Source organism: Pituophis catenifer, unplaced genomic scaffold (assembly GCF_029215685.1).
Source record: "Pituophis catenifer annectens isolate HBS135680 unplaced genomic scaffold, rPitCat1.0.hap2 SCAF_3, whole genome shotgun sequence".
Taxonomy (NCBI): Eukaryota; Metazoa; Chordata; class Lepidosauria; order Squamata; family Colubridae; genus Pituophis; species Pituophis catenifer.
Window position 1 is genome coordinate 159,225,535 of NW_027256883.1, and position 25,277 is coordinate 159,250,811.

General features: G+C 37.2%; 1 protein-coding gene across 1 annotated transcript; it reads left to right on the forward strand.

Moving 5' to 3' along the window:
* Positions 1 to 7,991: 7,991 nt before the first annotated feature.
* TMEM53 (transmembrane protein 53) lies at positions 7,992 to 10,682 on the forward strand. Its single transcript, XM_070939618.1, has 3 exons — positions 7,992 to 8,091; positions 8,408 to 8,523; positions 9,279 to 10,682. Exons 1-3 carry the CDS (start codon positions 7,992 to 7,994, stop codon positions 9,939 to 9,941), a joined length of 879 nt encoding a protein of 292 aa, XP_070795719.1. The 3' UTR covers positions 9,942 to 10,682.
* Positions 10,683 to 25,277: the final 14,595 nt, after the last annotated feature.

Consider the following 25,277-nt stretch of genomic DNA (forward strand, 5'->3'; position numbering starts at 1 on the left):
AATATTTTCATAAATTTGCAGCATTTTTTCAATCCCATTCAAACTAAAACACATTTTCAAACCTTGCAGCTTGATAATAAATACATATTTAATAAGAACACTGAACCATATATTTATGTTCTACCCATGGAACAAAAACATTTGATTTTTACCCAAGAAAGTTGGTATTAACAGTTAGGAAAAAACTATAATTGGGGCAACATTAAACCTATGTAAATAATTTATAAAATCTTCAAAACCAAACCAGTCCTGATAAAAGCACAGAAATCCATTACAAAATTAGGAAACTGATCTGTAGGAACTTTTGTCTATGGCAGAGTATCTATCTATCTATCTATCTATCTATCTATCTATCTATCTATCTATCTATCTATCTATCTAGAAAAAAGGTCAAAATAAATCAGTTTTCTCAAAGAGTTGTGACTGAAAATGCATTAGCCATAACTAATATTCATGCTGACAAGAGAGCAAAATGTAAAGTTCATGTCTCAATCATTTCATTTACAGAAAATTTCTGAATTGTTACTCATAACTAATATTTGCATTTTTAAAAAATACAAATTTTATTGAGCCATCCTTATTTAATTTATAGCTCAATGTGGTATATCTACTGTATGTCCTCAAAGTTACTAAGAACTTTAAAACCTAAAACAAGCCCACATTCATATAATGGGATTTCCCTTTTTTCTTGTAAACAGAGAGTTCTGTCACTATTTAAAAAAGAGAATAAAGTTATTAAACATATGGATAAACAATCAGCAGATAAAAAGACTAGGTATAGAATCTATTCTAAAGAAATCCACTTCAAACTGAAATAAATATATCATATATATTTATAAGAGCTCTGAAAGTGCCAATTTAAGACTCCATTATTATTTATAATAACTAATATTACCTAATAATATGTAGTTAGAGTTCAACTTCCACTTCTTCCACTAAAGGAATTGGAAAGGGGAATTTATTTTCTATCTTGCAACTTTCACGGTCCTTATGTCTGCCTTCAGACAGTGAAGGAACAGTTTGGAGAGGCAATAGAATAATTTAATAATGAAAGAAAAGAAATAATGGGTAAATAAAGTCCCTTTGCACAAGATAGATTTCTCCTGATTCTATACTGGATTTCACCCACACTGTGAATAGGAAACCAAATGATGAGAAATAGTATATTCTGAACAAAATGAGCAAAATATCATAAATTCAGTATGACAATTTTAGCCTTTGGGAACTTAAGCCAATAGGTTAAATTGGTTAATTATTACATATGTCAGACTGTATCAGCCAGCTAGACTTTCTAAGTGCTAGGGTCCATTTTCTTGTTACTAGATTTGGTTCTTTTAATGACATCCAACTAGCTGAAAAATATATTGTTCATCTTAATGCTTAAGTCATAATTTGAGAACCTTAGGAAATAGAAACCAACAATTCTATTAATTTTAATTAGGCTGTCTTCCTAGAAACAGCTCTAGCAAATTTAATAAAATGTTACCCTATTTCTTAAATCCCTCCATTAACTACATTTTCTAATTTAACTAACATGAAATGAGATATGGAGATTATATCGAGTACGGTAGCAGTACTGTAGGCTATTTTCTTATACAATTCTCTTTTCATAGCATATTTACTATTTATTTTTAGATAAATAGCATTTTGGAACTACACTTCTACATATTTCTGGACTATAACCTGAATTCATTAGATCCCTTTTTCAAACTTTTCTGTATAATTCTCCAAATATTATTATTTGTAGTTATTTGAATAATGTCTAAATCAGTGGTGGGTTGCCCCTGATTTGGACCGGTTTGCAAGAACTGATAGTAAAACCGGCGGGAGGCTCCACCCACTGACCCGGACGTCATCATAGACAATCTGTGCATAAACAGAAGAGCGCACGTGCACAGTCACGATGCGAACTGGTAGTAAAGGTAAGTAGAACCCAGCCCTGGCCTAAATATATATTGATTCCTAGAGGGTCCCTATTTATTCCATATGGCAATTAACATGCTCATTGCTTTTTTGTATTCAGCTGAAACTTGGGATATCTTTGTCTTACTAAAGTATTCAGTTGGTTAAAAGAATGAAGTAATCTTTCCATTAATCCCATAATTAGACTTGAAAATAGGAGGTATTATATAGCTCTTAAAGGCAAAAAACTCCAAAGTATCACCTTCAATTGGTGATCAATATCCTTTTGTTTGTCATCTTTTCTTGATTATTAATTTCTGGCAACCATGCCAAATGATTCAACTGCGTAAGATATTATACAAAACTGTTTAGCACATTGTATTAATTGATCTATCCATGGTATATTTATTCATGTTTCGGTTCTTATCTTATCCAAATAAACTCTTTTGCTAGACATTTAAATGGTTTAATGGAATCGAACAATTTGAAATTTACACAATACCACTGAAAAAAAAACCAAGAAATCCAAGAACTGGTTTGGTTGCACAAACATCTGTCTGATAAACTGAAAGACAAAAAGGACAAGTACAAAAAATGGAAAGACAACATATAACTAATGCGAAATACCAGTAAATAGCCCAAACTTGCAAAGATGAAGTCAGGAAAGTTAAGGCTGAGAGTGAAGTAACATTTGCAACAAATGTCAAAAATGTTAAGCAGTCACTGGACAGCCACTAATCTGAAATGGTATAGGGCAGCGGTTCTCAACCTGGGGGTCGCGACCCCTTTGGGGGTCGAATGGCCATTTCACAAGGGTCGCCAAAGCCCTCTCTTGCCCCCCCCACGCCTTCACTCACCCTCACTCTCTGCTCTGTTGGATCGCCGGCCTTTCGCTTACCCCGCCCACTCCCAATCTATTGCTGCCTCCTGAGTCCCAGCTGATGGCTAGAGGAAAAAAAACTGTTTAAATTCTTGCCGTGGGGCTTCAAAGGGCCGCCCTATAGCCAGTGGTGGGATTCTGCCGGTTCTAGGGGGTTCGGCCGAGCCGTTTGTTAAATTGCTGGCTTGCCCCGCCCCTCCGCACCACTATTTATTGCCAATAAATAGTGGTGGGCGAGGGGCAGGTGAGCCAGCAATTTAACAAATGGTTCGGTGTTTTTTTGTAATTTTATTGGCCCGCGGAGCTTCAGCATAGGCTAATTAGCCCTTGATTAGATCGGCTACCGACTCTCAGCTGATTTGCTCTCAGCTGTTTTGCTCAGGGCTCTGCTGCTTCCTTGCAAAGAGTCCTGGAGCAGATTTTTTTTCCCCTAGCTATGCTGAAAAACAAAACTGAAAGTAAAGCAGGCTGTTGGCTTTGCTGTTGCTGCAACGTTGGAAAATTAGGCAGGCAGAATTCTTTTCTTTTTCCTCACCAAAAAAGGTAGGTGCAAACAATGGGAAATTTAGGGAAAAAGAGGAGAGTTCAAGATTTTAAAACACAAAAGAAAAAAAGCTCTATTTAACTAGGGAATTGTAATAATTGAGATACTATTAATTGTATATTGTGTTGAAAGCAAAAATGGTTAAGTTGTGGTTTGGAGGAATATATGGGGGAAATTATTTGGTTTATTATTATTATTGGTAAATATAATTAATTGATTTGTAAGAAATTGGATTGCATGGAAATAATTGGAATATTCATGTTCATATTGATTAATATACAAAAAAGATAGTTATATAACTAATTGATTTATATTAAAATGTTGAATTTATATTAAACAACTGTAATATTACATAATTAACCAATGTGAAGATGGATATAAAAATAGATGACAATGGGAAGGGGTATAATATAGAATAGAAGGGAAAAATTGAATTTGATTAAGATTAGAGATGAGGATGAAGGGTAATATTGGTTTTTTACAAAAATAGATGAGGAATAAATATGGCAAAAAGGAAATATAGAAATTGTAAATTTAATTGAAATGACTAAACACTGTTTAAATTTGTGAACCGGCCAAATGCTCTGTTCAAAGAAAATACATTGTATGTTTGTATGTGTGTTTCTAATTATGTTATTTATTGATATTTGTTCTCTTTTATTCTTTAAAGTTTAACAATTCATTCTTTATCTTAATATCTTTATATTTGTTTGGGGTTGGCTTTCTTTCCTTTCATCTTTTTATTGTACAGCAATCTTTCTCCTCAAATCTACCACCTCTCTCTTTTCTTTCCTTCTTACTTTCTCTTCCTCCCCCTCTTCTTCTCCTCCCTACTTCCTCTTCCTTTCTCCTTCTCCTCCTCTCTTCCTCCCTCTCTTACCCTCACTCCTACTCTAATTTCCCTTCCCTTCCTTCATCCCTCTCTATTGCTGTATCCTTTTATGCATACGGACTACTCAGAGGGCTGAAAAAGTTATTTCTGACTGGTCCTCGCACTTTTGACCAGTCCTCAAACTTACAACTGTCCTCACATTTTACGTTTTTGCCCTATCTTGTCACCATGGTGAAGAGAAGCAGTTGTGAAATGAGTGACATGGTTGTTAAGAATGCTACAATGGGCATAAATGATGACCAGTCATAAGTGCGAAGACTGGTCAAAAGTGCGAGGTCCTGTCAGAAATCACTTTTTTCAGCCCTCTGGGTAGTCCTTTTGTGCACATGGACTACTCAGAGGGCTGAAAAAGTTATTTTTGACTGGTCCTCGCACTTTTGACCAGATCTCGAATTTACGACTATCTTCACATTTTACGTTTTTTGCCCTATCTAATCACCATGATGAAAAGAAGCAGTTGTGAAATGAGTGACATGGTTGTTAAGAATGCTGCACGGGCATAAATGTGAGGATGGTCATAAGTGTGAGGACCAGTCAAAAGTGCGAGGACCTGTCAGAAATGACTTTTTTCAGCCCTCTGAGTAGTCCCTATACACATAGCCATGGCCACCCGGTCACATGACCAGCTAGCCATGCCTACCCAGTCACATGACCTCCAAGCCACGCCCACAAAATAAGCCACACCCACAGAACTGGTAGTAAAAAAAATTAGAACCCACCCCTGGTTGGGGGTCACCACAACATGAGGAACTGTATTAAAGGGTCGCGGCATTAGGAAGGTTGAGAACCACTGGTATAGGTTTTCTGCTTGAGCAAGGGATTGGACTAGAACAGGGGTCCCCAACCTTTCAGACCTCAGGGACCACTAAATTCATAATTTTAAATCCCACGGACCACTAATCTGATCTGCCTAATGACCAGCTGGGTGGGTGTGGCAAGGTGGTCGTATGACTGGGTGGGCGTGCCCAACTTGATGTCACTCATGACGAGTGGTGCCTTGCAAGCCACTACTTGCCACTCCTCGCCTGCCCGCCCGGGCTCCTTAGGGCCCCAACAGGAAGCAGTTGTCGGAGCTAAGCAGCCACTACGAGAAAGAGTTGGCAAAACAGCTGGCTCAGTTCAAATTGGATCTGACCGAGAAGGAGGCTCAGCAGAAGCACCTCACTGAGGACTACGAGCATAGGCTTTCCAAACAGAGGGAAGACCTGTGGGAGTGCAAGACCAGGTACTGGCACCTAGAGGCTCAGCGGGCTGAGATGGTCAGCCAGTTCCAGGCCATGATGCTGTCCCACTGGAACAAGACCCTCTGGCTCTTTGCCATCCACGGCACTTCCCTCCAGCCTTCGCCCAAAGCCCTGCACCAGGAGGCTGAAGCAGACCCCAAGTCAGAATTTCTGCCCCCCTCCGACCCGCACAAAAACACCCTGAAGGGGGAGGCTCTCTGCAGCAACACAAATGTTCATTGCACGTATCCGGCCCAGGGGCTGTAGATTGAGGACCCCTAATTTAATGCAATATAAAAAATGCAAATAATTTTTCTGCGGACCACCACAATTTTCTTGCAGACCACCAGTGGTCCACGGACCACCAGTTGGTGAACGCTGGACTAGAAGATCTCCAAGGTCCCTTCCAACTCTATTATTCTGTTGATATTCTGGATAAAATTCATCTCATTTTAGTGTTCTGTAAGAAAAAAATAGCTATTCCAAACATATGCATTTATTTTAATTATGTATAATATGAAACAAACATTTCTGTATCAGCTTTTTAAATTCAGAATATGCAACAGCCTTAAATACTGTTGGCAACTGCACATTTCTTTTAATGCAATCTTTTCTTTGAAAACTAATTGGCTGCTTCAGGTCTTATTTGTTCAAGTTGACTTGAGCCTTGACAATGCAAAAACATTTTAGATAATTGAGCCCAGAGGGCAAGGATTACAGCACAATACATCTTTAAAAATAGCTGAGTACTACCAGCAAAAAAGAGCAATTTAGATTTAATTTTACTAATCTGTATACTAGAATGCTCATTCAGAGCAACAGCTAGAAACTCCACTTGTTAACAGGAAACAATAGCAGCAGCAGTGAACAGCTTGTTGCTTCATAGATATATTTTCCTGGAAATAATATACAGGTAGTCCTCAACTTACAACAGTTCACTTAGTGACCATTCAAAGTTACAATGGCACTGAAAAAGTGACTTATGCCTGTTTTTCACACTTATGACCAATGCAGGATCTCCATGGTCACATGATTTACATTCAGATGCTTGATAACTGACTCACATTTACAAAGGTTGCAGTGTCCCAGGGTCACGTAATCACTTTTTAAAAACCTTCTGACAAGCAAAGTCAATGGGGGAACCAGATTCATTTAACAACCGTGTTACTAATTTAACAACAGCAGAGATTCACTTAACAAATGTGGCAAGAAAAGTCATAAAATGTGGCAAAACTCACTTAATAAATTTCACACTTAGCAACATAAATTTTGGCCTCAATTGTGGTCGTAAATTGAGGACTACCTGTATAAGTACTTTACCGCTGCCTTCTACCTGGACTTTATTTATTAATTTATTGATTTCTCAGTGTTCTGCATCTCTGAAATTTCCTGAAAACCATTCCTGCATGTCAACTCAAGAGCAACCCTTTTAGCATTTTGAGATAAAGTTGTCTTGGTGCTATTTATCACTTAGCTGATTTTCTTGTACGATAAGAAAAAAAACAACAATATTCCCCAGGTGGATTTTTGCTAAACCTTGGGCTGAAAACTGACCCCAGCTCTCCAACAGTAAGCCCCTTTTTGCCTTCAGGTCTGTGGTGAGAATTACTCCATCATGCAGATGTTAGGTTCACAGTACCTTACTCTTCTTTTAAGAAGAGATTGGACTGCCATTTGTCAGAGATGGTGAACTTTAGGGTTTCCTGCTTGGTCGGGGGATTGGACTAGTCCAGGGGTCTCCAACCTTGGCAACTTTAAGACTTGTGGACTTCAACTCCCAGAGTTCCTCAGCCAGCAAAGAGGAACTCTGGGAGTTGAAGTCCACAAGTCTTAAAGTTGCCAAGGTTGGAGACCCCTGGACTAGATGACCTACAGTACAAGTCCCTTCCAACTCTGTTAATCTATTAAAACAAACCCTACTTTTTCTGTCTTTGTGTGTGTGTGCGCGCGCGCGCGCACAGTAAAGTATAAAACACACGTTTTCAAGGGACAAACCCTTGCCGTTTTTATCCTCTTTTCCTCCTCTCCCTTTGCTTCTTTCTCAGAGATCAGCCGTGAAGTACAAAAAACTATAACCGAAGCTTTAAAACTTCCATTGCTTAAGGGCCGCCTAAAGAGCCCCCCCAAAGCTCGCTCGGCTTCAGGCTACTAAATGACAGTTATCCAATGTTCCCCAGCCCTCCCCTCCGTCCCTTTCCGTTCTCCGCTTTTGAGAATCCCTATTTTCAACCATCGTCTCGCTTCGCTTTGCCTCAGATAAAAGTTCCCCGTACCACCGCATCGCGTCTCCCCGGCGTAATAAAAAACTGTCCAAGGCTCCGCTCCGCACTTTGTTTCGGTCGGGCCAGCGGAGGATCCGAGCGGCTCTTCTTCTCCTGAGGGGCCGAGCTGAGGACTCGGTTGCTAGGGCCGCTCAGTTGCTACGGGAGAGCGCGGTTAGAATTGTCGCGCGCGCGCGCGCGCTCGGCCATCTTTCCTGTTTGGGTGGACAAAAAGTCGGCCGTTTCCGGGACGGGAGTGGGGGGGGAGGGAAAGTGAGCGGGGAAGAATATGACGGAAAGCGGCGGTTGCGAACGCCGGCGCGCGGCAATGGGGAGACGAGCGAGGGAGTTGGGCTGCGTGGTGGATTTTCCCTTGGAACGAAGTGCGGGTGAGTTGAATGAAGTAGAAGGAGTCGCCTGGCAGAGAACCAGTGAGGGGAAATGGCCTGACCAACGTGTTTCGTAATGAGAGCCGAGGTCGGTTTCATTGACACAGGTGGTCCCAGCGCTCAGGTGCTTTTAACCTTTGGGGGTGTAATGACCTTATCGGGGGAAAAAAAAAGAAAAAAGGACATTACAACCACGAGGCTTTTCTAGCCACCGATATTGACATGCACCTGTCCTGTATCCTTTTTTTTTTTTAGAGTCATAGCGCTATGGTTACTTTTGCCAAGATGCAGATTATATTTTTATTTCGATTTTCAGAAACTTCTTTGGAAAAAGGAGATAAAATCAATCCTCCGGTGGTGGTGATAATGCTTGGATGGGCCGGCTGCAAGGACAGGTACCTCGAGAAATACAGCGCCATCTATCTACAGAAGGTGAATATTATTCTTTTCGTACAAAAATTCACCTTACAACTGCTAACTGTAAATGAAAGAACCGTTCTTTTGGCCGATTCAGAAATCAACAAGAAAAAACAAAACAATACCAGGAGTATTATCTTCACTTTTCCCACAAAAGACCTATTTAGAATTTTTAAAGTATCAAATGAGAAATCAGTTTCTTCATGAAAATTCTACGTAAAAAGAAAAAAAAAATTAAGATGGGATTTTACCTGGGGAGAGATGCTGGGGGGAGGGGGGAGTTGAAGTTGCTCTGTGATTGTAAGTGCCCAAATTTTGATCGTGTGACTGCAGGCATAACTAAGGGGAGCTGTCATTAGTCCATTTTTTTACCACCATCATAGGTAGGTGTATATCCTGCATTTTATTCAGTAGCTCAAAGCAGCACATACATAATTCTTCAATTTATTTTTCTGTGAGGGAAGAGGGGGTGAGAAAGATTGACTAGTTCAAGACAACCCAGTTAACTTTTGTATCCGAGGTGAAGAGTAACTTGCATTTCCCACTCCTGCTTTAACATTTCGATCCTGTGCTATCTGAATGGTTGTATACTATGTTAACAGCACAGCGATAGATTAAGCTATAAACTAATGACCACTTACTTGAATTACTGACACTGAAAAGAGAAATACTTAATTCTACTAAATATGTGTCCTGTTGACACATTTTGTCATTTTTTTTAAAAAAAAGGAAATTATAAACTCAGACTAAAACATGTGTATTCCTCACAGGGATGTGTAGTGATCCGGTATACAGCTCCATGGAGACTTGTGTTCTTTGCAGAATCCTTTGGTATAAAATCCATGCAGACTCTGGCTACAAAGCTGTTGGAGCGCCTTTTTGATTACAAAGTGGAGACAAAGCCTCTATTCTTTCATGTCTTCAGCAATGGCGGGTTCATGCTCTATCGTTACATTGTGGAACTCCTTCACACTCAACCGCAGTTCCAGCATCTGAGGGTAGTGGGAACTATTTTCGATAGTGCACCTGGCAGGAAGAACTTGAGGGGTGCAGTTCGTGCTCTCTCAGTTGTTTTAGCATCATACAATGTGTGTATAAAGTACTTTCTTCTACTGTTGTTTGCAGTGCTGGTAATGACATTGCGGATTGTGTTGTATCCTGTGACCCGCTTTATACATGAGAACCATTATGAAGCAATGTTGAACCAATCTTCTAAATGGCCTGAGCTCTATTTCTATTCCAAAGCTGATTCTGTCATCCTAGCAAGTGACATCGAGGACATGGTCCAGACTCGACGACAGCATCGGGTCCTTGTTAAGACTGTCGACTTTGTGCATTCTGATCATGTTAGCCATCTACGAGCGTATCCTACCTCCTATGTTACTCACTGCATCTCCTTCCTGTACAGTTGCATTGAAAGCACTTCTCAGTAGTATGGGCATTCTGAAGATATCAGCATATACCTCTTCTCTTGATTGAGTTTATATATTAAATAATACTGCTGCTTCTGTAATTTGCCAAGAGTTTGAAGATTTTCTGAGAATCTGGTATAAACATGTTTGCACATATTTGCTCATTTAATTTAATTTCCAAACCAGATATTGGAGTCTTTCTGAGATACATGGAAGTAAAGATTTCTAAGTTTATCCATGTCTAATTACCATGTTCAGTGTGATTATGTGGAGCTATAGAATATAAACAGCACTATTTAATTCTCCTTTTATTAGCTTCTTTTTCTGTATTTCTTTTTTCTGTCATTTCCCTCTCGGATTTTTCTTCTACCTGGAAGAAATACTGTGAAGTTAGATTGCACAAATAGGAATTTATTGTCCACTGAAGTGTATATGATACAAAATAGAATTAAGAGGATGAATCTGCTCCATTTAGCGCAGATCTCTTTTAAGAGCTATGGCATGAACTGCACACACAAATTAAAACTATGTTGTAACTGCCTTATCCGTAGATGCATACCCTTTCAGAAATCAAACTCTGATTCAATAATAGTTTGAAAAGTAGCAGTTATTGTTCCTTTATTGTCCTATTTAAGTAGATAGGTGGGCAAAAGTAATTTTATAGTGACTTATTATATTAACGTGTTAATGTAAGTGAGAAAGCTATAACAAGAAAAACTATTGATTAGAATACTAGACATTCTGTTGTAACTATAACATTAAATGAAGGAGTTATTCATCTTGATGTCTGTTTTATCTTTCTTTTTTTCAAGTTTAAATGGCTGTTCAATTTGTATACTCTAGTGTTGCATGTCCTTTATTTCTAAGCATATGCTTTTGTGTCATTATCCATTAACTTAGGAAACTTTGTTTTTAGTTTATCTGTGCATTAGAAATGATAATCCAATATGGAGCTTTCTGGGAGTTACTGGAATTATAATTCTAACACATTTAGAAGGTTTCAAGTAGGGTAAGAGGCTGAGCTATAATGTTCTGGAATACTAGCTATATACCTTGGAAATAATAGTAATAAGATCTCAATTCTTAGTGCTATAGTAATCCCAATGAAATTAATGGGGTTCCAGAATAATAATGTAAAGGTTTTTTATCTTGTTTCTTTAACTGTTTTAACTGCAGGTCTGGCAGGATAAGTTTTCATAGTAAATTAGGACATGCTTTATTTTTATAATGGATTTGCTACAGTTTATGCTAAACGCAGTAGATTTTGGCTCTTTTTCTACAATATTGCGAAATATGTTGGACAACTAAACTATGTAGCTGCTCTCCATAAATTTTAGTTTCTATGGTTGTTTTTTAGGTTTTGGGGTGGGGGGATCTATGCAAATCTATGATGATTAATATGAAAAATTAGCAGGATGTCTTTGTGTTTTTATGCTTCATTTGTTTTAAAATAGTGATTATTAGTGCACTTCAACCAGTTAGTCCTACATTCAATATCCAAAAGCTTGGACCTAAATGCTAATTTTGTTTAAACTTACTTCTAGGTAATTGTGGAGAATTGCAGTCTCATTCTGAAAATTACTGCATACAGTTGATTTACATAAACATATTCGAAGTAGTTTTCACTGAACCTAAACGCCTTGTGCTATATTGCATCAGCATTTCTGTTAAATCAAATTATATAATATAATTGGTATAGACTGTTTTTAGCACTGATCATGCGTATGATGAGTTCTGCTGCCTCCCCTGTACATCACTTTAATTTGGAACTAGATGAACTGCATGCCTCAAGTGAGTTTGTTTTACTCTAAAGATTTATATATTTAAAATAATGTTTCCCATTTATTGTCAAAGGAAATTAAAATCTAAATAATAAAAATAAATTATATTGTATCAGACTAGAAGAATAAATGCAAAATTAATCCGAGTGAATAACCAGATAATCAGCAACAAGTGTTATAGCTCTGTTAAGCAAAAATTTTAATAAAAGGAATCTTACCTTGGCATCTGAACTGAATATTGTTTTTCAGTACCATTTAAATTGCAATATGAAATTTCTAAACAACAAATAGATACATACTGTCATCTTCACTTTTTTGTGCAAGGATGTGCAACTCTGACCTCTGAGGGCTGCCCAACCTTTGCATAGCAAGTTAATGCTTTACTTTGTTTATTTTATTCTTTAGAGGATTACTGCCTGTAGGAGTAGGGTGGCTAGAGACAGACGGGCAATGTAATAAGGGAGGGAAAAAGGATTACCCAGGGGTTTGGAGAAGCAGTAGCAGGATGAGAAATGGTTTGACAGGAGGGGAAAATTCATACTAGGGAAATAGAGGGGATGGGGAAGAGGTGGCAAGGCTAGTGATTAGGGACAGTGGTGGGAAACAAGTAGAAAGGGTTGTGGGATACAGAGCAAGAAAGCAAACAACCAGGAGGAGTCACAGGGAAGGAGTGAGCAGGGAAATGATGAGCAAAGTGACCTGGGGGGAGAGAAGGCTTGGGATGCGGGAAACCAAAGGCACATTTTAGGCTGCATTGGATCACCAATGCAGCCTAAAATGCATTGGTGCATTAACTTTTTTTTAAAGTTAAACTTTGTTCAGAATTTACACTAGGTAGGGTGTAGTGTAAGTAAGTGCTGAGACAGAGAACATGGAGCCCTATGTAAATAGGCACATATTTCTATTCTTATTTTACAACTGGGCTTTGGTAGAAGCATAAAGAATCAACCACTATGGACATATCTTTGCCAGAGTTATGGCTACCAGGTTACGAAGAAGATTGGCAGCAGGTACTTACTGTACATTCAGTAATTTTTCTAAGAGCAAATTTTGTGCTAAGGGAGTGATTGTATTATTCCTTAGATATTTTTCTGAAGGAAGTCTATTTTGTTTTTATAAAAATACCTAATTGTGGGTAGCAGATGAAATCAACCAATTCTTTTCTAGTCAAAATAGCAAAAAAAATAAAAATAGTTCCACTATAGTACCTTTTTAATGGTAGCAGGTAGCTCATCTAAATATTGGATTGTATTTTTCCAATTGAAGCAGTATTGTATATTCAACCTAAAAGCACTCTTGGCAGGCACAAGATAATAGAGTTATTGCGAGTCCATGCAGGACAAATTTACTTTGACGATCTCCTGGGTAAGAAGTTAAATATTCTATATTTAAGAAATGGATGGCTATCAGAAAAGATCACACACTTCTTGTGCCAAGTATTTATTTCTGATACAGGATATAAAGGAAGTTTTTAACTGGAAATGAAATTAGAGGTCTGTTTATAAACCTATTTTTTCATTAGTCGAATAAATCATTCACTTTAATGTGGAAGTAAGAAAATATTTTTTCGGTTAAGCACAACATAATGGAATTACAATAAGCTGAAAAAGCATAAAATGCAGAAATAACTTATATTAGACCAGACATTTTGATCCCTGATTTAATTTCACTAACATATTTAACATTAAAATATGATATCCTATTTTGTAAACTGTACAAATTGGAATTTTTTTTTATTTTTTATTTATTTATTTTTTAATTTGATTTATATGCCGCCCTTCTCCAGAGACTCAGGGTGGCTTACAATGCGTTAAGCAATAGCCTTCATACTTTTGTATATTTATACAAAGTCATCTTATTGCCCCCACAAACTGGGTCCTCAATTTACCTACCTTAGAAAGGATGGAAGGCTGAGTCAACCTTGAGCCTGGTGAGATTTGAATTTACAGTAATTGCAGACAGCTGATGTTAATCACAATGCTTTTAGTCTGCTGAGCCATTAGGCCCTTTTTACTTGATGTCACGTGGTCATAAGCAATGATTTGGTCAAGTTAAATAATAGGGGCTTAGTTCTGCTTTTACTTCTTTATTTACTTAGATATAAGAATTCCAGGAAGTGTTCTTAGCTGCTAAATTTAACCTCTGTTTCATTGCAAATACAAATTTTTATTCATGAAAAACTCACATCATGAGATAATCAGAATTATAAAAGAGCAGGTAAATCATTTGTGTATGCTTGTGTAAACTTGGCTTTAGGAGGAGCTATGATGATACAGTGGTTAGAATGCAGTATTGCAGGCTAGATCTGACTACAGCCAAGAATTCAATCTTAATCGGCCCAATGTTGACTCAGTTGTCCATCATTCCGAGGTCGGTAAAATGAGGAGCCAGATTTTTAAGGGCAATATGCTGACATTTTTAAGCTGCTCCTGAGAGTGCTGTGAAGCATTATGGAGCAGTATATAATTCTAAGTTTGCTATTGCTAAGTCTATTGCTATTGTTATTTTCATAGTATTTATGACTGCATTTTTTTTTTTAATTTGATTTATATGCCGCCCTTCTCCGGAGACTCAGGGCGGCTTACAATGTGTTAAGCAATAGCCTTCATACTTTTGTATATTTTATACAAAGTCAGCTTATTGCCCCCACAAACTGGGTCCTTATTTCACCTACCTTAGAAAGGATGGAAGGCTGAGTCAACCTTGAGCCTTGGAGAGATACGAACCAGCAGAAATTGCAGGCAGCTGTGTTAATAACAGGGTGCACTAAACCACTGTACTATCAAGGCTCTATTGGGTGAGGCTATCTTTTAAAGTATTGCAGATTTTAAAAAAAGCTTATTTACTCTACTCAGATCTTCGTTATTCAGTTTGTCCTAGATATTAATGTTTCAGAAGTTTGCAGAAGTTGAAGATTTTGGAATGTGACTCCTAGGTTTTTAACTTTACCAAAAGTTGAACGAAAAAAATATTAGTTTGGGGATCTGTGGAATAAATGGGTTTGAATAGCTTGTCCTGGTAAATCAGCAGAGGTCCATTTAGATAACTAAAATTAGTTTCCTATGATTTTACATAAATTTAATTGTGTTAATAAAATTGTTCCAAGTGTATTGGATATACCAGAGAATGATAATGGTTGGTTGAATTATCTTGCTGCAATGCAATTTAAGAGTAAGAATTTTTGTTTTTCAATTGGACTTGTCATAATGTCACATTTGGGGCTGAAATCAAGGATTGTTAAAGTGACTGGATGGATTTCTCTGTATTAGGTTTATATGTTCTATCATAAATATTTAAAATCCATCAAGTCATCAAAAATTGTGGATTTTCCAAAAAAGCCAGATGGCTAAAAGAATCGTCCAACAGAAGAGAATATTATATATATATATCTGTGTATATGTGTGAACTTGGTTGTTTGCTTGGAGACATTTCATTACTCATCTGATGAGGTTACCTAGCTGGGTAATGAAACAGCTACAAGCAAACAACCAAACTAAAAGTATTATATAACGCTATGGTTGCTTTAAAGCAAATTACTGTTGAAACATGTTGTCTTTTTGAGCTTCCTTGATGCATCTGGATGGGAAATAAGATGTTGATCAAAATAATTTCCTGATAGGAACATTTTTGTTTCAGGAGGGCTTCAGACATAAATTTGTACATGATTTCTAATTTGGAAAATGAAATGGAAAAGATTTAAGTACAAAAGATATCAGAACTGGTGATACTGGAGATTAAAGTTGATTAGGAATACATTTGTCATTCTTATAGAAATCTTCCAACTCCTTTGTGAACATAATCTATGAATTTTGAAAAGTAAGAGAATTTGTAGCCGAGAGGAAAATCAGGTATAAAGGAAATAGTGCTTGTTAATGTGTATTGGAGAAAAGATCTTCTACTGGTACTTATAGTTAATGGACCTTCAATCACTTTGCTGAATATATACTGTCAGTAACTATTTCTATAACTCACTTTAGTACAATCTTTATTTTTGTCCCATAAGAACTTTACGAGCTGGTCAATATTCTTTCCTTTTATAAGCAGACTGCAGGTTTGACTTAAGAGGGTCAGTATCTTGCCAGGAGGTCCCAACAGATACGGGAATTAAAGCCAGATCTTAAAGCACAATTTGATATCAACTAGTTTTTAACCTTCTTAAACATCTATTTGATTTTTATTTTAATTAATTAAATGTGTTTAATATAACCCCAAAAGCTATTGGAAAACTTGACATGTCTTACCAAATGCTTCAGCCTAACCTATTACAAGGCAAAACGATAAAACATGGGTCATAATGGTATGGAAGGTCTAGTGTCCAATCCTGCTTTTTGCACACCTTAGTTGTTTCCAACTTCTCATTTTGATTAAAGAGCTGACAATAAAATATTGATAAGGAATTAACCTTGAGCCCTTTTTGCTCCAGAGTCAATAGACCGAGAACCAAATACACGCCTGCAATTGGAGATCTTGAAGTGCCATTGGCATGTAAGGACAGAGAACCAAGTTCTGGGGGCAGGGGGGCAGGTCGTCAATGACACTCTGCTCTGATGTCTCTGCACAGCCTTGAATACCACAATCACTTATTTCCATATGATCTGTCATTATTTTGTACTTCTGTCTGTGCAAACACAAGATGTGTTCCAACTGTTCCATACATAATTATGCCATACCTACAATGAGTGTGTTGACATAATTGATCTTGGCTTTAAAAGCTATGTTTTAAGATGTAACAACCATATGATGAACTCACATTTTTCTCTTCTGTTCTTGTTGATGCCAGCTTTGTAACAAAATCCCAATTTGTGCTGAGCCAGTTCCTCTTTATATTTCAGTTGGGCACAATAGTTTATTCTTCTCGGTCATAGTTAGTCCAATGTAATTAGCAATCTTGTCAAATGCTAGTAGATAATTTTTTTAAAAATGACAATTTCTCTATGCCTTTGGATTGTTGTATATTTTTTAGTTTGATTAGATCCTGTTTGAATGTTCCCAAACATTTCACTGAGCTACAGAAGGCTGAAAATGTTTTTAATGTAACAACAGAAAATAGATCTATGTAGTCAAAATTTGCTGCATTCTGGAGTGTTAGACATATCTAACATGATGTACAAATAACATTGCAACCATTTTGACTTGAACACCCTCTCTTCTGCTTCCATTAGGTTTTATTGGCTCTCTATACAGTCTTTCCCAAAGCGAGGCCTGTGGTAGAACTCCTATAGCTGGGAATGTGGTATTTTGCTTCTTTATTAATGTTCTTTTGAAACTCACTTTCTGTCTGGCTGAAAATAATTTTCCTTCTTTTAATATTGTTAACAATTAAATTGTTTTCCGTGTTTTAGTTTAACATTTGAGTTGTCATTAAAAATGAATATGACCCCAGAAAGTTCACCACAACTGCATTCATTTAGCTCTACTCATCTACCAATATCATTCAAATGATATCAACATTATCAGACTGGTGACTCTTATGGAAGCCAGTCTGCCTATAGGGGTACCCATGAAGACTTTCCTCCTTCAGACAATTTTAACTAGGATGTATAAAACCATGCATAGAGAAAATGGACAGGTAAACTTTTGCCCTCTCTCTCAAAACACAAGGGCCAGGGCCATCCAATGAAACTACTTGGAAAGAGATTTTTTTAAAGAAGGGAACATTTCCACATAGCAAATAATTTAGAAGGGAAATTCATTGCTGCATGATATGTTAACAGCCACTAACTTGGAAAACTTTAAAAGTATATTGGATAAATTCAAAGGCCTAAATTCATAGGCCTATCATTGGTTGTGAATTCTATTTTATCTTTGAGTTGGTAGTAGTGTGACTTCAAATTCCAGTTTGCAGGTGAACAAAGATGGTAGGAGGATACATCTCTGTTTCTGATTTGTGAACAGTTTAGAGGCATCTGGTTGGCTACTGTGAGAAACAAAATGCAAGACTTAAGATGGGCCTTGGCCTGATTTAGCAAACTTGTTCCTAACATTTGATGAAACAGTTTGATCTCAAACAACCTTGCAACTGGGATATATAACTATAAACTTGTGTAAGAAAAACATTCCACAAGGTGGGGGGAAGGAGATTAAGGAGATTAAGGTGTTGATAGACCACATCCAATGGGCATGTTTTGGGTTGGGGCCTTAATGTTATAACTGCTAAACAATCTTTTGTCTCCTAAATTTAGAGACTAGGAAGCTTTCAAAAACTTTAGAGTGAGGAAGGCTTCAGTTTTGTCTGTGCAACAACTACTATAACAAGGCTTTTTAAATCCCTGGCATCACCATCACTGCTCTGAACCTCACAAACTTCTTTTTTTTTATTCTTTGCATGCTACTGCCTCTCTCAGCTTAAAATGGTTATAAATTTCTGAGACTCCTTTGAAGCCAATTTAGTACAAACAACAATTAACATGCAATACAGACTGATCCTTGGACAAATACTTCTTACCGAATTCTGGATTTAGTAATTATTTTTTTACTTTTACCTTTTCTTCCTTTTGAATAGTAGCGTAGACTAAGAGGGCATGTCCTTCATTCGAGCTGGATTAAGGTTGGTGTGATTTGGTTTATCGTAAGAATGCTTATATAACAAGTTGCCCTGAAAATGACTTTTTTTAGAGGCATCTAAGCCATTTGCAGTCATGGTATGTTGGCCTTTATCCAGGTCCTGTTAAAAGTCCTCCAGCTCATACAAGGAATGGAAGGAACCAGCCAGTATCTTATGGGCTGGCAGGAATAAAGTGAGATTTGCATAGGCATTCTTTGAGTGCCAAGACAGTATCCTAATCAGTTAAAAGCGCTGATTCTGCCTTAACACACATTTTGTGCTAGTAGTCAGAACAGCAACAAAGACAAGAACCCAAAGTTCAGGTTTCCATGATGGGAACAGTTTGCTTAATTAATTGTTTTGCCTGATTTCCATAACAAACTGGTGGCTTGTTGTCAGTGAGGCTTGCTCATTCATTACCGTTAATTAGATATGGATCTCCTGGAAGGCAGCAGAGAGTGATGGACGAGCCTCCTGACACCTGCTATTATGCATTAGCATTTTCTCAATACATTCGATAGATCATCTCTCTCCTCTTTTTGAGGATATTTTAAATAAAATATAACCTGCTCCATCAGTAAGATTTATGTGCCCCCCCTCTTCTTTGCATGTTCTTTTTCATCAGCCTGGTCAGGAAGTAGTTAATTATTTATTTCCAACACCTCAATTTGCCAGCTTCAAGGTGGTAAGTAGGAGGAGGAAGTGCCTTTTGCCCCCATTTTGCTTGTCTGAACGCTATTACTGATGAGCTTCATTGCTATTTTTAATGGAGCAGGATAATTTACTTAAAGCTATATCAGAAGATAGTGGGAGCACCACAGAAAAAAAACTAACTCTCTTTCCTCATAATTGCTCTCAATATTAAGTGTATTTTTTTTGTTTTGTTTTTTAATTGATGATGCTTGCTGGTTACTTGATTTTGCTAGGACTTTCTCCACAGTTTGTTTTTAATGCAAGATCGCAGTCCTGGATGAATGAAAAAACAATGTCTGTTGCTTTGAATGCAGAGGTCTTGAAACTGGAAAAAAATCATAATGTCTGCTCCCTGCCAAAATAGCTTTATCACTCTGACAGTTTCTTGGTTCCTATTCCAGGACAGAAAGTGGCTGAAAACTGATGCTATTGTGAAATACAGATGGGTTTGGGATGGTGTTGAGGAGGTAGTAATTAGGGTGGAAGGTGAGGACTAACCTTTTTACTTTCCAGGGCATCCCCATAAAGAGCTGGGAGTATACACATGCCTTGGATCGAACTGTCTGTATGGTGTTTGCACACTTTCAGTAATGGCGCCACCTCCACCTTCCAAGTCAACTGAGCTGTTGATTCCTAGTGTTTCTTTCTCTTAAACTGGGCCTGGTGTAATTCTATACTTAATGTCTGTGGCCTCCTAATGTAAATCCTTATAGATCTGTTTGGGCTATGCCTATGTCTCCTCACAGGCCAGAAAATGACAAAATAATGCAGCTGCCCTGACTTCATTACCAGAGTGTTTAACAAATCTGACACTCTCCTTCAGTGCACTAAGTGTGACATTAACCTTTGACCTTCCCAAGCTATATTGACAATGTCAAAGGAAAGCATGCACTAGTCAATCTTAATTGGTTTTTCAGCTCTCAGCTGAGATCATGGAACCATTAAAGTCCGAGCAGATGGCTTCAAACAGCATTGACATAGCCTGGGAGAACACAGATTAGGCCTAGATTGGCTGATTCCAATGTTTTATATGGGTGTTAATCTATTTCATCAAAAATGTCCTGCACAGGAGAAGACCAGTCAATGGGAGAAATTGTGAAATTGACTTCTACCCTGGAATATAGTTCTTTTTAGATTTTTCTCAGATAATGGAAGCACTGATGGTAAAAGGTTGATATTGCTACAAATTTCTTAATTTTAGCTGCTGACCAGCATCTTTAACCACGTTGAGGAAATATTATATAGAACATTATAATTTTAGCTTATTGTGTCCCCTGGAGAACTTATACCGTAGAAACTCATTCAGGTATTGCTTGAGGTCTTGTGTTGTCTATTATCACAAACTTCTACAGTATGTTGCTGGCTTAACTATAGGCTTTATCTAACAAAAAACAAGCACTTTTTCTCTAATTTCTGCTCATACAGATAAAATTTCAAGGCCATGGGGAAAATGCTAAAATACTAAATGAAAATAAATACAGACAAATATTGGGCTAAAGTTTTTAAAAGGAGAAAGGAAATGATGTGGCCTCATTAAGAAAAGACTGAAAAGTAATACGACAACAGATTTTTATGTGTGAAAAATTCTAAATTAGCTCATGGTAGTATACGTACAAATGTATTACTATCATGTGATGATTAGTATCATGTGATTGTAATTAAACTAATTAATGATTGTTTATGAACCAAAATGCTCACTTGGAGTGGAATCTCTGCTTTTGGGCTAAAACTATTGGTTTATTTTCTTATTCTTTTCCCTATTTGATAAGTCCAATTAAAATTAACAGAATATTAGAATATTAGACAGAATAACAGAATATTATGAGTTTAAGAATTAACTTATAGATTGGCAAAAATCCAATAAATGAATATATTACAATTGTCAAATAATTCATCCTAAATAGTGTTTTATTAAGACTTGTATAATTTGGTTAAATGTTTTTAATATTCTTATGATATCCAGGGCTAGTTCCCTGAAAGAAGTACTTTTTGCTATGTTTATCAGTTCTTAATTATCTCAAACTCTTTTAGAGGAGTAATGGATATAAGGTGGTGTGCAAGTTTTTACATACTGTAAAACTACTTAAATATGGATTTCAGACCTTTTAAAGCCACCTTTATTGGACTTTACAATGTCCCTGATTCTCTTCATGTGTTTCTCTTCTCTAGGTCTGGCTAGCAACGGGTGGCAAAAGGCCTCCAAAGAACCTGATGACAGTTGATTTGATGATGTTTCTCTGTTTTGCATAAAGACTTATATAGCTCTGTGCATTCTAAACTGTTAATTTAGAACCATAATTTTTACTTCACAATTTTAAGCTATTTGCCGCAAAAGGTTTAAGTATGTATATGCCCAAACATATCCATGTTCTGATTCTAAAATGGGGAAGTGAGCTTCTTTGCCTCTTGAGTTGTTGGGATTTAATTTGCAATCAAATATGAATTTATTTATTTATTTATTTATTTATTTATTTATTTATTTATTTATTTATTTATTTATTTATTTAATTTATATGCCGCCCTTCTCCGGAGACTCAGGGCGGCTTACAATGGGCTGTAGTCACTTTTTTGATATTCAAGAATCACAACATTCCTGTGGCAGGAATTTTATGCTTTCAATAAATGGCTATGTAGAAAAACTTTAGCAAGCGAATCGTATCTTCATATGTGGTAGATATAATAATTGGGGAAAGTTTCATACAGCACGCTAAAATTTTGCTTGTTAAGCAAGTACTGAGGGCACAAGTGCCCCGTTAGGAAAAAGCTGCCCAAGATGTCTCTTGATGCCACAGCTGAAATGCCTCTTCTTCCTACCGCACTGTGAATTCAGGCAGCCTTTGACTAAGAAACAGATTTCAAAGTCCTCTCATACCAGTATTCCTTTTCCCATTTCTGTGGATCACCAGATGACATCTTCTGGGATAATTGGTGGACTTGGTGCCCTGTGTTTTATATCCTTTTAAAATCTTTTTAAAATATCTAGCTTTTAAAAAACTGTAATGCAGTACATCTTCCCCACATCCTGCTTTTTTGTGGCGACTGTACAAGGGCCCTCCCTGCTTTTCAGTTTGACCTGCTTTATAAAAGACTTTACCAATAGAGGTCAGCATTGATCTACTTGGAAGACACACAAATTCTCTTACTAGTCTGAATTTTCTGATATATATATAGAGAGAGAATCATGGCTTGTCGGGCCAAGTTGACTAGGAGTGCCTTGAGCCAGTTTGACTCTGATGGATGGCAAAACCTAAAAGAATCTTGTCTTGCCATATTCTGAACTTTTAATCACTTGATCTGTCTTCATTTGATTGTCTCATTTTTTTCTTGGTCAATCAGTATGTAATGCCAGAAGAGCCAAGAGGCAAATGTTAACTTCTAAATTACTATCTCTTTTATTTCTCTTTTCCTCCCCTTCTCCAAGTCCATTCCACATAGATTTAATTTCGATATCCTTCATATTATAGCAGAATGATCTGAAATTAGACATCAAATATGTTTTGTAGGATAGAGTTCTGCTAACAGGTATCTCGTATTTTAAAGATTTGGCCAGGGGTGTGATTAAGAGGATTACAATATTAAGAAATTACATTAAGAGAAATTAATAGAGCTTTTGTGGATTTGTTAGCAGCTGGGCTATGAAGGATGTTCAAATGACTCTCGTTCAGAGGAGAAGTTATATCTAGTGTAATGGACCAGTAGCTTCAGGGAACTAGAACTACCTATTTATACTGAATATATGAATGAGAATGAGAATGAGGAAATGGTTTTATGATCTGATGCTGCAAAGGTGCTTTTTAAAGAGGCAACTGGACTTTTTGGTTTTTCTTTGAAGACATTTTGCTTCACATCCAAGAAGTTTCTTCAGAGCCGAAGAAGCTTCTTGGATGAGAAGCAAAATGTCTTCAAAGAAAAAAATCAGAAAGTCCAGTTGTCTCTTGAAAAAGCACCTTTGGGACAACCATGATCAGGATGACTGAGAATCTCCATAGATATGAACTGATGCTGGTTTTAGATGGAGAATTAGTTAAACTCTCCAGCCTAGAAGTAAAAGGCTTAAGCAATCATGCATCAGTAGGGAACAGAGAACAATATGGTACAGAAGCTTGATTTTATAAGGTAATATGTTGGAAGGTGATTGTGCTCAGCGATCTGACCAGAGAGCTGTGTCCCAAATGAGCTTTCTACTTTGAATTTTACCAGAAACATAAGAGAAATCTTAAAAGGATAACATATTTAGCTGTATCCTCTATTTTATATATTAAGCAGAACATTAACTGAAACTGAAGCTTTTGACTCTGAATCTTTTCAGAGTTCACTGCATCAACTTTTGATACAGTGATTGACATTCACCGCCTTAATTAGCTTTAATTATATATGAGCTGTATTTATATAAAATAAGAACCACAAGCATAACATAAAATCATGCTATCCTAGAAGTAAAGTCACTCTGCAGGCTTACCTGGCACTGATGGAAAGTCTTTTAATGTTTGTTCAAAATAACTTTTTTGCAAGGTAAGACAACTTTTGGGGACCTCAAACACAGCCTTTAAGCCACAATGCAGCCTCCTAAGTTATTTTGTGCAGCCTGCAAAGATTCACACATCAGCCAGTACTGTCTTGGTATCTCTGCCCTCTGAAGGCTCCTACCTTCTGCCTTTCTCCCTTATCCTTTTCTCTTCTGACCTATCTCTTCCCCTGCTGTCTATTCCTCTAGCATACTGGAACAGCTTTGTCAGGAGTCCAAGTCTGAAGATGTGTATGTGTCAGTCCTGACACCGGTGCTGAGGATTGCAATAACAGACAGATTGGGCTTTCAGTCAGGGGAAAATAAAGTGCATTTCCATTTTTGTTCACTGCAGATACACACAGCAATATAATATTTTACTATTTTACAGTAGGCAATATATTTTTCCTTTTATTGACCATCAATATTGTTTCAATTTGTAAGTTATTAATTATGCAGTTATTTTAATTGAAATTACATTTAATCGCTTATCAACAATATTAATATTTATTGAATTTTTGCATTTGTATAAATGTGACTCACTGATTAGCACATTTTATGAAATGTGCCCCCCCCCATATTCATTTGGGTTTGAGACCCCTGTTGTATACTGTCCATCCCGGCACCCACCTATATAGGAAAAACGACCTTTATCAAGTGCCCTTATTTAAAACAATTATTTGTTGCGAATTTGCACCAAGTATTACTTGCTATTTTAGCTTCTGTGTAGAAAATGTATTTCTATCTTGCGTTCATATTCAGGGTGCGAGCTTTCACTGTGCTTATGTTGAGAATTGAATAAAAGACATACTGTGTGTCCTACAGCACAGTCCCCATGCAGGAGTGGTACTTGTTCAAACTGAACACATGCAGAGCAGTTCAATGGTTCTTCTGTCATTAATACTTTGCATGGAAAAGGGCATTTAACAGGTGTACATCAGCTGCATCTTTTATCCTTTCAAAAGGTCTCTTCAGAGCAACTGATGAAAGAACAGGATCTTTTGCATTTGCTTATCTGGCTGGTTGATGATATCCCATAGGCTGACTGAAAATTTTTTTTTGAGGCCTTTGTGACTTCCTGCACCTTTTAGGGGAAAGATAAAACTTTTTTTCTAGGCATTTGCTGTACAAAGCTCCACTCTCCTTGATTCAATCTACTCACAACTCTTGATCTAAAATTCTGCTCATCCCTTACTTTTTATCAGTTCAGAAAGCCCATATCCCACTCCACAAACGCTGCTTTTAAGGTTTCATAGAAATAGAAAGGATCTTTGTCAAGTCCAAGCATACCCCCATTGCCATTACGATATCCTTGACATAAGGTGCCTAAATTCCTTCAGTGAAAGTGACCAAGCTACCTGCTAAGGCAAGCCTAGTATATTGTTAAACAGATTACACTTTTGAGTATCCAAATTTTGCTTTCTTTTGATTTCCACTAAACCAATTCTAGATATGTTTTCTGAAGGAACATAAAATAAACTATCTGACTTCTAGCTGACATTTTGCAGTTATGAGCATATTTCAGAACTATGTAAGTGAACACAGAGAACCCAAAAGCTGCTCATTGTTGACAACCATCTTAAAACCGGAAGACATAAAAGCAAACTATTGGGCCATCCAGCTGAAGTGAAGCTTATTTGACCTAGAGGACAGCTGATCTCTATCTTCGCTAACTTGTCTTGCTTGGAGCTATTTGTCCAGTGGTTACGATGACGTCTTCTGTGGTTGCTCAAATTTAGTGTGTGCTGGGAAATTATTATATGCTTTATGGGAGAGTCACTGCCAAGATTTCTTTTGCTCTGCCCCATAAATCAGAAAATTCTCCCTCACCATCA

What these genes read in the sequence shown, in the direction of transcription:
- TMEM53 (XM_070939618.1), top strand. Translation starts at nt 7,992, where the DNA reads ATGACGGAAAGCGGCGGTTGCGAACGCCGGCGCGCGGCAATGGGGAGA. An exon ending in TCCCTTGGAACGAAGTGCGG is followed by an intron (nt 8,092 to 8,407) that starts GTGAGTTGAATG and finishes TTCGATTTTCAG; the next exon opens with AAACTTCTTTGGAAAAAGGA. An exon ending in GCGCCATCTATCTACAGAAG is followed by an intron (nt 8,524 to 9,278) that starts GTGAATATTATT and finishes TATTCCTCACAG; the next exon opens with GGATGTGTAGTGATCCGGTA.